Source organism: Populus nigra, chromosome 1 (genome assembly GCF_951802175.1).
Source record: "Populus nigra chromosome 1, ddPopNigr1.1, whole genome shotgun sequence".
Taxonomy (NCBI): Eukaryota; Viridiplantae; Streptophyta; class Magnoliopsida; order Malpighiales; family Salicaceae; genus Populus; species Populus nigra.
The window spans coordinates 8,682,403-8,696,243 of record NC_084852.1 but is presented as its reverse complement, the minus strand read 5'-3'; the positions used below and the strand labels follow the sequence as shown (position 1 = coordinate 8,696,243).

At 35.2% G+C, this 13,841-nt stretch overlaps 2 protein-coding genes across 2 annotated transcripts; both read left to right on the top strand.

Moving 5' to 3' along the window:
- Positions 1-911, top strand: LOC133688815 (olee1-like protein). Its single transcript, XM_062108434.1, has 2 exons — positions 1-258; positions 388-911. The coding sequence occupies exons 1-2, from the start codon at positions 105-107 to the stop codon at positions 717-719; spliced, it is 486 nt and encodes a 161-aa protein (XP_061964418.1). The 5' UTR covers positions 1-104; the 3' UTR covers positions 720-911.
- An 8,034-nt stretch (positions 912-8,945) lies between these two features.
- On the top strand, positions 8,946-13,354 carry LOC133671233 (ubiquitin-conjugating enzyme E2 36). Its single transcript, XM_062091923.1, has 8 exons — positions 8,946-9,114; positions 9,273-9,300; positions 9,494-9,580; positions 11,319-11,377; positions 12,385-12,426; positions 12,512-12,585; positions 12,884-12,981; positions 13,121-13,354. Exons 1-8 carry the CDS (start codon positions 9,079-9,081, stop codon positions 13,156-13,158), a joined length of 462 nt encoding a protein of 153 aa, XP_061947907.1. The 5' UTR covers positions 8,946-9,078; the 3' UTR covers positions 13,159-13,354.
- Positions 13,355-13,841: the final 487 nt, after the last annotated feature.

The following is a 13,841-nucleotide window of genomic DNA, read 5'->3' as shown; positions in this document are numbered from 1 at the left end:
TAACCACCGCACGAGAACAATTTGTTTCACCTATCTTTTTCTCTATAAAAGCAATATTCATTCATGCATAATTCCTCGAACACAAAGAGTAATCAAAGATAAAAATGGCAAAGAGTTTCACCATTGCTGCCTTCGTTCTTTGCTTCTCCTCCCTTCTCATCTCTGCCTATGCAGCAGATTACTTGGATGTTGAAGGCAAGGTCTACTGTGACCCTTGCCGCGTTGAGTTCCAGACCAAAATCAGCGAGGGAATACCAGGTAAAGGGAGTAGTTAATGGTTTAATTAGTATATGCTGATCAACCTAACGATAAAGATATTCTCGGCTTTTATATTCTTGAAATGATTCAAAATCGCTAACTCTTCTTGTTATGTATATGTCCATGCAGCTGCTAAGGTGAAATTGGTATGTAACAACCGTGACAATGGCACTGAGACATATACCGTGGAGGGTGCAACTGACAACAGCGGCACATACCGCCTCCCCGTGGCGGGAGACCATGAGGATGATATCTGTGAGGTCAGGTTGGTGGAGAGCTCCAGACCCGATTGCAATGAACCATTCCGGAGCATTGATTCTGCCAGGATCCTCCTCACCAAGAACGTTGGAGTGGTGGATAAAACTCGATATCCCAATGCTCTCGGGTACATGAAGAAGGAGGCTCAACCAGAATGTGCAGATGTGCTCAAAGAAATGGGTTTCCTTCCTCTTGAGGTTTAAATTATTTAATCAAATCATCATCATTGCTCTTCCGCCTCGCCTGGATAATAAGATTTGACATGTAATGTCATTTTTTTAAATTTCTGCTGTATTTTTTATATGGACAAATGTACAGTACCAATGATTCCATGGAACTATAACAATTTGTTCTGATTTCTTTCTTTGAGTTTCAAGCCCTTGCTTTCTTTTTAATGTTTTAGCAATTTGTGAGCAAAACAACCATGCTATTGAAATATATTACAAGCCTGTAGAAAAGGCAAGGATCTTTCATAAATTTGCGATGTGATATTGAGTTTCCTAATGGCAAATCCCTGTACAAATAGTGGCTTTCTGCAATTTAAATTAATGGGTATTGGGTGATGATAAAGTAATTGAAAAGGGCAGTGCTCCATTGGAAACACAATACTTTTCTTCAAATATAGAGGAAACTATCTTTAAAACTCATGCGGAAATGGTCACAAGCCCGTAACGCTTGTTAAAGTCCCACAGACCTGTTCATAGTCGACCTGCCTGACGGACTAGCCATGGACCGAGGAATTTCGGCTAGGTCTGGTTGAGAAGTTCGAGCCCATTGGTCTGGTTCTGTCAAGGTTTGGGTTTGTAGTCTGCCCGAAATTATAGCAATTTATGGTAACCAATTTTTTCATTTTTGTACTTGAACTTTCTTTTTTAATTATAACTTTCAATGCCTAATTAATGACGAATTTATTAAAATTTGTTATGGACAAAAAAATTCAACAATAAAGGACCAAAGACAGGAGAAATTCTGTAGCTAGTTTTAAATTAGATAAAAAAAAAAGTTATTCTACTTAATTTATTTTCTTAATATTACAGTTTATATGTTTGAGAGAAAGAAGAGAAAGTTGCATAAAAACAATGAAATAGAGAAAGTTAGTGAATGATATTTTTTCAATGACGAAACTTATCTGTTGTAACCTATTTTTGGATCCCCACAAATAAAAAAATAAATAATAATAAAAAAGAAGAAGGAGGGAAACAATGTCGTTTTAAGAAACATTGTTCCTCTCTCTCTCTCCCCGCATGCTGCTGCAAAAACCCGAAATCCCAGGAGTGGAGAGCAGCGCAGGCGTGCCCTGCAAGGCCACGCCTATTGGAGACCTCACCCGATGTCCATGCGCGACAGAGCCCGCTCCACTTGTGACTATGAATACCGTTCACAATTAATTAAACAGGAGGGGGAGAGTTTTTGAAAAGGGAGAGAGGGCTGGAAAACTAAAAGAGGGGGAAAGTTTTGAACGAAAAAAATGGCAGTTAAAGGAGGAAAACAGAGGGGAAGAGACGAACGGTAACCTCTCTCTCTGCTCTCTCTCCCTCCACCGTTTGGAAGCACACCGCCACCTTCCTGACCACCGTGAGGCATCGTCGGCTTCCTCCCAACACCACCAGATTCTCCCCCACGATCCAGCAGCTTCTCAAGACCAGCCTCCCCTAAACCCCACAGCAGCAGCAGCAACACCAAGAGCCGCACCAGCGCTGCCAACGCCCTCATCATTTTCTTCATCTCAGCAGCCACGCCAAGAACCGTTGAGAGGGGAATGCAGGAAAGAAACGAAGAAGGGAGAAGGACCTGAAAAAAGAAAAGGAACGGATGGAGATATGAAGGGGAACTAGGCAGCATAAGAAAAAAGAAACAGGGAGTGGGAGATCTTTTGAAGAGGACGAAAAGAGAGATAGACAGGGGGAGAACATAAGGAAGCAGAGGAGAGATTGACAAATAGTGAGAGAGCAACAGGAAGAGGAGGAAACAGTTCCAACTGCTGATTATGCACTCCCTCCCACTGACTACGGGATTTCTGCTAGTGAATGGAGTAGCACCATAGCCGATAGCCAATGGACAACTGATGTAGCCCAACAATCCATTCCTGCTGCCAACTTCTTCCCAGAACAAGGTGGACTTTCTGTTTGATTGGGGTGCAGCTCCCGCTCCTGCGCCGGCCCTTCACTCTCCCTTCCTCTTCGCTGCTAACAGCAGCTCATTACGGAGAAAATGGAGAAGTAAGAGGGGAGGCCAAAGGAAAGTAAAGAAGGAGCAGAAAACCGAGACTTTAAGGGCGCCGATCTTTTGCCATGCCAGCAGAAGACTTTCTTCCACCTGTGAAGGAGACGACAACACTGTGAGCAGCCATAAGCAAGAGCAGCAGCAACACCACCAACCACACCAGCAGCTGCACAGACGAGGAGGAAAGGCAGCCGCAGCAACACTAGAGAGGAGGAAGAGCAGCCGCGGCAATACCACCAACCGCACCAGCTCATCATCTCTTTCGGTCTTTGCTTTCATTTTCTTGCATATGAAACCTACAGAAACAGGGAAAAAGTGCAGGAAACCAGAAGAAAGAGAGAGGACCGAAGATTGTAGAGGAGGAAACTCAGAAGAAGAACGCCAACAGAGAATAAAGGGGGGAAAGCTGAAGCGGACGGCAGCACTGATCGACCAGCCAGCAAGCCTTCAAACCTCGCCGTTATCCTTTCATTCCCAGGTCTGTTCTCTTCACCTCCTACACCGTAAGCATTCTTTGCTTTGTGTTTGCACTATTCAAGTGAAATTTAATTCACTTGAACAAGTAACGTGGTCTTTTGCATGTAGTTTGCTTTGTTAATGTGTGAAAACAGGGTTACTGTGCATGTGCACAGTAACTGGAAAATTAATTAACGTGCTACTGTGCAGAGGAACAGTAACACGGTTACTATACAGTGAACAGTACCCAGTGATGTGGTTTAGGCTGGGCTGAGTCCAGCCCTGTAGAAAGTAGGCCCATTTTATTTTTGGGCTGATTTCGGCCCATTTTTCTTTTGGGCCGAGTCTGGCCCATTCAAAAATTTTTCTTCAAAGATGTATTTAAAAATTTGTGATTTTCTGCAAGGTTGTATTTTTGTACTATAAAGATACAAGTCCGGTATGAAAATACCCGATTTTCTTCGAGACATAAAAAAAAATATAAAATGAAAAATGTTTTGTTTTCCTGCATACGGCCAATACCCTAACATGTTTTTAATATTTTTTTCATTTTTAAAAACAAATATGTGAAGTTTCGAAAATGTGTTTTCGCATGGATTTCATAAACACAACAAAAATCATTTTTCTTGCATTTCTGGATTTTACAACATGTTTGTAAAACTCCAAAGGGTATTGGCCAATATTCTAAAAAATATAAAAATCTTATTTTGGGGGGAATTCATCTATTATTCACCGCTAATGTTTGGATAAAGAAATCCTTAAAGGACGAATATCCAAAATATTATTGGGAATAATTTGTTATTATTCACTGTTAATATTTGGATAAAGAAACACGGAGTGGTAAATATCCAAAATAATTTTCTAGGAATAATAAATCCGCACAAATCCTTAAAAGAAGCCTTGATTATAATCGAGGACATTTCAATTGTTTTTTTTTACTCCACGGTTTACGAGACAAAAAAATAGGTTTTTAAAGCACCCTAGATTTCATTCGTCAGAGCAGACTTATCCTAGGAAACTGATGGGATTAGAGAACATCAACACCATAACAGTTATAAGGCAAATCAAATACCAAGCAGCTTACCTTAGGTAGGGCGTACTAGGGGTGTTAAAACCTTCCCTTTACACAACCAGTCCCTTGCCTTAGAATCTCTGAAAGACCAGTTAGGTTTCCTAGTGACCATAATACTAGGTGCCGACTCCTTTTTTCACAACAGAAAGACCGCATATCAATCCCCGCTACGAAGGAAGTGTCGCCGCGACGTCGAGCTCTCGGGAGGGTGCGACATCATCATTCTTGGTGTCATTCTTGGTGTCAACCATTCGACAAGAAAACTTCAATGGTGGTGGTTTTTCATCTAAAAATATTTGAAAAAATAAATTAGACACAGTTTACATTTATTTTATTGACTTGATTTTTTTTTAGTAATATTGAGGTGTTTTAGGATTGGTAGGTGGTTTATGAAGTTTTTATTGTGTTTTTTGAGATGTTTGTAGGTGACAATGGCTTGAAAAATGGATTTTCAGATACCCCTCCTAATTGCTCAATAACCATGGTGGTGACTAGATTTTGAGCAACAGTAGAAAACGTGTCATCCCTTGTATTTTTTGAGTAATTTTTTGTTTGCTAGAAAAATATTAGCTCCAATTAGATTTTTTTTACATTAAAAAATTATATTCTTACTTGCAGCATAGCGTAAGACAATGATCTCGTAGTTATTAGATAGAAATTTTTTTTGAAATTATATTTAAATACTTCACATTGTGTTTGAAATTTGAATTGTATAATTTCAAGTTAATTTATTTTTGGATTTGAATTAGAGTTATGCATGTTGAATTAATATCTTGGATTATATATATAGACACACACTTATAACAATTACGAAATGGCAGACCAAAATGCTCCAAAACTAAAATATATTATTTCAAAAAAAACACCAAGAAAAACAGAATTAACAATCTTCGTTCAAATTATCCATCTCACACAAGTTGAAAGTACGAGGCTTAATAACTTTCAAGATTCATGTAGGCTTCTTTTTTGCCCTCTTTAGATATATGTGTTTTTGAAAATATAAAGATTTACTCTAAAATTATCACAAAAACATATTTATTTTTATATTTGTCTCGTTATTTTTTTAATCAAATATGTTTTTGTCTCAATATTTTCATCTTCTCTATCATGAGATAATAACCAAACATCATCCTGTTAAATTTATTAGAACTTTGAAGTTAATTATAAAAACAAAGACGTGTATTCAAGCAAAACTCAACACTACCTATATTATAAAATATATAATTATAATTAAACATATGATGAGAAAAAAAGATGATAAAAATAAAAATAAAGTCAATCTAAATTTTATACCTCTCAAATCGAAGTGTAGTTTATCTTACCCACCAAGATCTACCTAACTGAATAAGTTTTTGAATTTCTATTTAATATTTGGAAAAAAAAATCAAAATAACTTGAAAGTCCGGTTCCATTATGTTCACATGGTTTGGTTCCAAACCTTTACGCCCGCCTAACAGCTTTTTTAACAATCCTAGTTAGATTTTATCCATCTCTTTTTTTTCCTTTTCTTTTTCTTTTTTTTAATTGTTTTTATTTGTTTAGTATTATAATATAAAGTGATTTTTTACTTGAAAATATATTTAAATATTTTTTTATAACACTAAAAATTCATTAATTTAATATTTTTAAAATCAAATATATTTTTTAAAAAATACTCAAACACAAGTAAAAATAAACTATCACACACGCACATAATAGTAACCCATAACTCTTTCATGGGATTAAATTTTTTTTTTTTTGTCAAAGTCATTCATGTGAGGATAAGTGCATGTTTGGCGCTGAGGCTGCGTTTACAGAAAAACATCGATGTCATGTGTTTGGTTACGGTCTAAATGCACATTACTATTTGTGAGACTCATGACCATCTGCGGTTAAACCACAAGACAACCAAAAGCAACTTAAAGCTGCTTTTTGTGATGAGTTGTAAACTGTGTTTATAGACACAATAAACAGAGGCGCAGAAGAAGAAGAACAAAAACAAAGCAGTGAACAATGAAGAGTGGATAGCAGCTCCCTAAATTCACCACCGACCTCTACCGTTTCCACTTCTCTTCGTCTTCTCCTTCCCCTTCTCCTTCTTCTTCGTCTTCTGCATTCTCCATTGTTCACATATAACGTGAACAGTGGAGAGCAGCTCACCACCAGCCTCCGCCGTTTCCACCATCAGCCACTGCTCTTCCTCTTCCCCTTCCCCCTTCCCTTCCCCTTCCCCTTCCCCTTCTCTTTTTATATTTATCTCGTTATTTTTTTAATCAAATGTTTTTTGTCTCAATATTTTCATCTTCTCTATCATGAGATAATAACAAAACATTATCCTAGTGCTAAATTTATTAGAACTTCGAAGTTAATTATAAAAGCAAAGACGTGTATTCAAGCCAAACTCAACACTACCTATATTATAAAATATATAATTATAATTAAACATATTATGAGAAAAAAGATAATAAAAATAAAGTCAATCTAAATTTTATACCTCTCAAATCGAAGTGTAGTCTATTTTACCCACTAAGATCTACCTAACTGTATAAGTTTTTGAATTTCTATTTAATATCTGGAAAAAAAAATCAAAATAACTTGAAAGTCTGGTTCCATTATGTTCACATGGTTTGGTTCCAAAGCTTTACGCCCGCCTAGCAGCTCTTTTAACAATCCTAGTTAGATTTTATCCATCTCTTTTCTTTTTCTTTTTCTTTTTCTTTTTCTTTTTCTTTTTTTAACTGTTTTTATTTGTTTAGTATTATAATATAAAGTGATTTTTTACTTGAAAATATATTTAAATATTTTTTTATAACACTAAAAATTCATTAATTTAATATTTTTAAAATCAAATATATTTTTAAAAAATACTCAAACACAAGTAAAAATAAACTATCACACACGCACATAATAGTAACCCATAACTCTTTCATGGGATTAAATTTTTTTTTTTGTCAAAGTCATTAATGTAAGGTTAAGTGCATGTTTGGCGCTGAGGCTGCGTTTACAGAAAAACATTGTTGTCATGTGTTTGGTTACGGTCTAAATGCATATTATTGTTTGTGAGACCCATGACCATCTGCGGTTAAACCGCAAGACAACCAAAAGCAACTTCAAGCTGCTTTTTGTGATGAGTTGTAAATTGTGTTTATAGACACAGTAAACAGAGGCGCAGAAGAAAAAGAACAAAAACAGAGCAGTGAACAGTGCACAGTGGAGAGCAGCTCCCTAAATTCACCACCGACCTCTACCGTTTCCACTTCTCTTCGTCTTCCCCTTCTCCTTCTTCTTCGTCTTCTGCATTCTTTACTGTTCACATGTAACGTGAACAATGGAGAGCAGCTCACCACTAGCCTCCGTTGTTTCCACCGTCAGCCACTGCTCTTCCTCTTCCTCTTCCCCTTCCTTCTCTTTCATTTTCTGCATTCTCCACTTTTCACGTTACATGTGAACAGTGGAGAGCGTCTCCACTGTTCGTGGTCAGACCGGGTCCGGCCCAAACCTAAATGCTCGGTGTCTGGTACAACCTAGTAAAATAAAAAAAAATCCAAAAAACTTTCTCAAATATTGTGTTTTATTTGAAAAACTAGTATTTAACATTATTCAATGACACTACAAAATTATATTACAAAAAGATTGCATGATGATGTAGCATTTGTAGAATCGCAACCTAAAAATTTTATTCCTGATGATATTTTACCTGATGTTGATGCACACTCAAGAAGCCATGGAAACTATAGTCATTGTCGGATGGATTTTGTACGTGATGGAATTGCAAATAGTTTAATGAAACAATAAAAAATATTTTATGTAAAGTATTGTTTCATGATGTAATAGCATTAGTTAAATCTACAATATTTCAAATAAAAACCAGCAATACTAACTAAGGGTGACCAAAAAAACTAAAAACCCGATTTAACCGTGAAAACCGAAAAAAAAATAAAAAAACCGAACCGTGAAAAAAAAACCGATTAGAATTTTGAAAAAACCGACCGGTTTGATTTCGGTTTTATAAGCCTAAAACCGAATCGAATCCAAACCGAAAAAACACAAAAAAAAAACCGAGTCAAACCAGAAAAAAACCAAACCAAACTGAAAAAACCAAGCCAACCCAGTTTCAACTGGTTTTTTTCTAAAATAACCGAACCGAAACTGGTCGGTTTAAACCAGTTCCGGTTCAATTTTGGTTTTTTTTTAAAACCCAATTTGGTTATTTTTTTTGATAAAAACTGAATCGAACCGAAAATGATCACCCATAATATTAATATATGTTTTATTTAGTTATTTTATAACCTTAATTTGAAAAACATTATTAACCAAACACATTAAACTACTTTTTGTTTAATATTAATTTCAACTACTGTTTTAACCAAACATATATGTTTCTAAACCAACCTCAGCTAAAAATGTTTTTTATATAAATTTTTTGTTTTCAAATCACAACAACTACTACAATACCAAACAGACTAATGCTTAACATTACAACCAAAACAATGTTTATTTAAAATTTAAATTTTTTTAAATTAATATTTTTAATATTTTTAAATTATTTTAATATGTTAATATTAAAAATAAATTTTAAAAAATTAAAAAAAAATATATTTTAATATATTTTAAAAATATATTTTAAAAAGTAGTGTCTTCTTTTGAAAGGTATCTTTAAATTATAAAAAAGCAGCAACAGCTTGCATATAAAGAGTTTCAATATATTTTTTTATTTCGTGTTTAGTGAGAGAATCTGTTAAAAGAACAGAATAGAAAAGAAAAACTCTTTCTCTCTCTAAGAAAACCCTTGAGAAGAGTAGCGTTGTTTGCAATCGACCTCCACAACAAAAATGGCCAACAGTAATCTCCCTCGTAGAATCATCAAGGTTTGTCCTCCGATCCATCGCTTTCTTTCTCTCTGTTTGGTCTTCATTTTTAAGGAAAAATCGAGTACGCTCTCTCTAATTTTCATTTATTGCTCTATTTGATTCTTGGTTTCAAAGATTTTATTTTTATTTCGTTATTTTTAACTGTGATCTAACAGGAAACTCAACGTCTTCTCAGTGAACCAGGTGGGAAGTTGACTCTCTTTTTTTTAACTCAGTAATAAATTATGGTTTTGGAGTAATGATTTGTTTGTATGAAACTTTGAGAATTATTATTATTTGTGTGAAACTTTGATTATTATTATTATTATTATTATTATTATTATACTCTGCTAGTCATCGTTTGCTAATTTTTGTGATTTACTGATACCACCGGCAGCTCCGGGAATTAGTGCTTCACCTTCTGAGGATAATATGCGATATTTTAATGTCATGATTCTTGGCCCAACGCAATCTCCATATGAAGGTATTTTTTTTTAATAATGTAGAAATGATTATTCAAAACTATGATTTTCTATTGATCATCATGCTTTAAGTTTTTCCCCTTTAACGTTTTAGCTTTGAATTTCCATGTGGAAGAGCAAAGTTGTAAAATGGGTTGAAATTAATCGAAGTATCACTACAGTGCCTAAACTCTGTTGTTTTTCTTTTGGCATTTGGTGCTTTGAGTCTCATCCATCTGTATTTTGCTAATCCAATAGCTCTTCATGTGGAATTGAGTGCTGCTAATCATCTTAAACTATGTGGCTGTATGGTCCAACCCCAGCTAGTTGGGTTATGAATGCTTGAACTCTTTGCTCGTCAAGATATTGTTGATAATTTCTGTGTGTGAAATTGGGATTTCGTAATCATTTTGTCCCTTTATCATCGTGTATTCTTTTCTAATTATTATTTGTAGTATAATTAAACTAAACAAGATCCAGCAATTTGAATGGATAACAGTGCTTGATTAAGAGACTGCACTAGAAACGGGAACTTATCATGTCTTCTTCCATATTTCCCTTTGTGCATATAATAATGCTTGTACTTAGTGATAATGAAAGTTCGTAGTTGACTTGAAACAAATTTCCTATTGCATATTGCAAGCTCATGGAAATGTGGCAGATATTCTGTGAGAAAATTCAATTAGTTTTTAAGTTCAAGTCATTGATTACTAATTAGTTCAATCTATTGCTAAGCTAAAATTGAGGTTGGGCCATTTGGTTGCTCTTATACGCACACACACACGCACGCACGCACGCACTTGATGTAGTATACAGTAGATTCAGTTATTTATGAGCATAACTTGCATCATTGCTGTGTGCTGATTTTTTTGATGTAAACTGTGTGGCATGCTGTTGGATTATAATGTAAGCAAGGCCATGGGAGCTGGAGATCTCTAAGTACATCATGTGGCATGTAAATCCACAGTATATCACAGTAAGAGGGATAGACTTGCATCCTTTGTGATATGGCTAGTATGAGACAGTGTTTCAAATAGTCATTGTGTTTATACTGTTATATACTGTGTATTACGTTAATTTACTCTACGAGCAGTTACTAATGTGGTGTTGAGGTGAAGACTCTTGTCAGAGTTGAGACAGGTGGTGGCTAATAACAACTGCTTCTTGCTTATCGGGACTTGAATTGGCTTTTAGACTGATTTGGTTCAGGACTTAATGTTCATGCAATGGATTATTTTAGCTGTATCTCATTACTTTGCATGCTCAGATGCCAACCAGTGGCTAGGGTATTGCTTTCATTCAGTATTTTAAGCATCAGTTTCTGAAGCATTGTTTATGAATTATTAAAACAGAAAAAGTTCCTGTTACATTCAAAGAAGCATTGCCGAATTTCCCTTGCAAGACGATTAATCATTTTTCTCCAGTGCTTAGAACTTCCAAGAATAGTTAAGCTACCATTTATGACACTGCAGAATGGTAGGTTAGATGAGAGGTGCCCCGTGCATGTCTTTGAGAATTTCCTTTAATGTTAAGTAACTTTTGTTTGGCTTTTTATAGGGTTGAGTTTGAGAGAAATGATTGTGAAGTGGATGAATGCAGTTATTGAATTTCATTTTATTTTGCTATTTGCTTGGTCCACTAAACTGTTTAAAATGTTTTGGAAAGAAAATCTTATTTTCCTCCATATCATGTTAATCTCCTTTCCTTGCAATTATTTTGCATGCCTGTTTTGATGTGTGCCTTGGTTGTGTCTTTGTTTAGGAGGGGTTTTCAAGCTGGAATTATTTCTGCCTGAAGAATATCCGATGGCCGCACCAAAGGTACCTCAAGTTGGTTTTTCCATTGTGATGCTTTCCCAAAATCTCACTTTTATGTTATATTGGATGCTGAATTACAAATAAATGAGAATTTTTTTTGCTAGAGTTTAGAATGTGTAGCACTTAGTCTTGGGGATTTGTTTTTGTCTCACTCTTGTTCTCATAATATTGAATTTGCTTATATTTTGAAATATTTTAATGCATTTCTTAGTTGTTTGATGCTTGATTTATCCAGATGTCTCATCTTCTTTTATTTTATCCTCTTAAACACATTTTGTAAATAGATGGTAGGGGATATAGCACTTTATCCATTGTTCCAAAGTGTTTGTCATAGATTCTTAAAATTTAGGATCAGGGTGGTTAGACTTGGAAAACAACATTTTGGGTTGAATAAGCATAGTGTTGGGATAACTTATTAGGTTGGTCGACCCCCCCGTTAATTATTTGGGTGGAATAATAGCATGTGGATTTTGTAATAAACATGTCTACATGAGGTTTGCTTGGTCTGTTATGCGTGTTTTGACCCTTATGAAACCCAAAAATGGAGATACGCTGGGAACAACCATTGTTATCTATTAATAAGTTGATATAATTCAGACCTGAGTGACCTGGCCTATGTGGACAGTAAATTTTTCAAACAAGTGAAGCTTTTTTTTTACTTGTAGTTTAAACATTTCTCTAGCATCTTAGCCTAGTCAATGTAATTGAATTGGTTAGTTACTTAGTGGTGTAGTTTTGAATTCAACGTGAAACCATACAAATCAGGCAATTTTAGACTTTTAGTATTGCCTGCTTATCTTAACATGGTCTAGTTTACAAAAGTCATCATATACTGCTTCTTTTGGTACCTGCAAACTGTCACACTCTGCATGTATCTCCAATCTTTTGTTGATGCACATTCTTAAGCAATGTCTGTTTATGCTAGGAGTTCTCAACTGTAACTTGTTTATCATAATTTGCTGCAGCATTTTTTTCCTGTTTTTTTTATTATTACTACTCTTCTGTTACAGGTTCGATTTCTGACGAAAATATACCATCCTAACATCGATAAGGTAGGCCCTATTACCCCTGCTTCTCTCTTTTTTAGGTTTAAGACTTGTTATTTCTTTTCTCCAACACTGCAAGTTTCTTATGTAGCTCGGAAGGATATGCCTTGACATTCTGAAAGACAAATGGAGTCCTGCTCTTCAGATACGAACCGTACTTTTGAGGTACTATGAGCTGCAATTTAATATTGTCAAACTTTTTATTGGGGTTAACCCCATGTTGAAACTTGTGGTAGTAAGCACTCATGTTTTGATTGATTGATCCCTAGGGGACTGATGAGCTAAACATTAAAAAGATTTTAACGTACTTTTGCTTTTACTTTTACTATTTCTTTTCCCACTCCATTTCCACTGAAGAATTAACTGCCACTGTGAGGGGAAAATATGAGATGAGTTTTATAGGAAGAGATATTTGATATGCTAGACATGAGAGTATTTAATTTTCTAATGTTGGGTTTGATAGTATCCAAGCACTTCTTAGCGCCCCAAACCCCGACGATCCACTTTCTGAGAACATTGCAAAGCATTGGAAAACAAACGAGGCAGAAGCTGTTGAGACAGGTAATGTTGATATTTCCAATTATTAAGTTCATACCAGTTTCTCTGGAATTTACTTTCCTCAAGCTTTATAATAACAACGCTAACAGGCGTGTTGGTTTAGTCCTGATATTTTGTTGCAAACTACTGCTGAACTCTGCAGCTAAGGAGTGGACCCGTTTATACGCAAGTGGTGCATGATTATGTAAACTTCCCTTCAAATGACATGGGATGCATGCTATTGACTTGATTTGAATGGAAATTTGGAAGAAATGATGTTTGAACAAGTTATAATCTAATATTTTTCAAAGCTTCCAGATGCTGCATGTTAAATTGTTCTGTTGTCGGAAACATGTCTTTGTGAACTTGTATGATCAGATAAGATGTTTTATTTGTATCTCTGTGTCGCACTGCATCTGTCTGAATCTCTCAAATGTGAATTTTATTAACTTTACCTTATCTTGAAGAATCTGAACCCTGGTAGTTATGGTAAAGAAATTGATGTGCATGAACATGGAGTTGATGTGTGGATATCGTTCATGATCTGTTCTTTCATCTTTTGATTATTTCTTTATTTTTTTAATCAACATCTTGATGCGTTTATCTTTGTTAATGAAATTTCCAATTATTTTTCTTCTATGTCCTCCTTTTTATCAAAGTGAAAACCGAGTGTATCTGAAATTGTTGAGCGATTTATTTCAGCTGGATGCTTCATCCTTCAACTGCCCTGACCTTAAATTTTCTTTCATCTAAATTTCCTCCCAATCAACATTAGTATAGCTTTTCAAATGCAGATCTTTTCCTCGATAACATGATATATAATGCTTTCTAGACACTTGAGTATTCTCTTCACTGTTTTTCAATGTGCTTGTCCTGGGTCAGAT

Excerpts from the sequence above, each read along its gene's own strand:
- LOC133671233 (XM_062091923.1), top strand. The coding sequence starts at position 9,079 with ATGGCCAACAGTAATCTCCCTCGTAGAATCATCAAG. Across the intron at positions 9,301-9,493 it reads ACGTCTTCTCAGTGAACCAG|CTCCGGGAATTAGTGCTTCA; the intron begins GTGGGAAGTTGA and ends TACCACCGGCAG. Across the intron at positions 9,581-11,318 it reads AACGCAATCTCCATATGAAG|GAGGGGTTTTCAAGCTGGAA; the intron begins GTATTTTTTTTT and ends GTCTTTGTTTAG.
- LOC133688815 (XM_062108434.1), top strand. The coding sequence starts at position 105 with ATGGCAAAGAGTTTCACCATTGCTGCCTTCGTTCTTTGCTTCTCCTCC. Across the intron at positions 259-387 it reads AATCAGCGAGGGAATACCAG|CTGCTAAGGTGAAATTGGTA; the intron begins GTAAAGGGAGTA and ends ATGTCCATGCAG.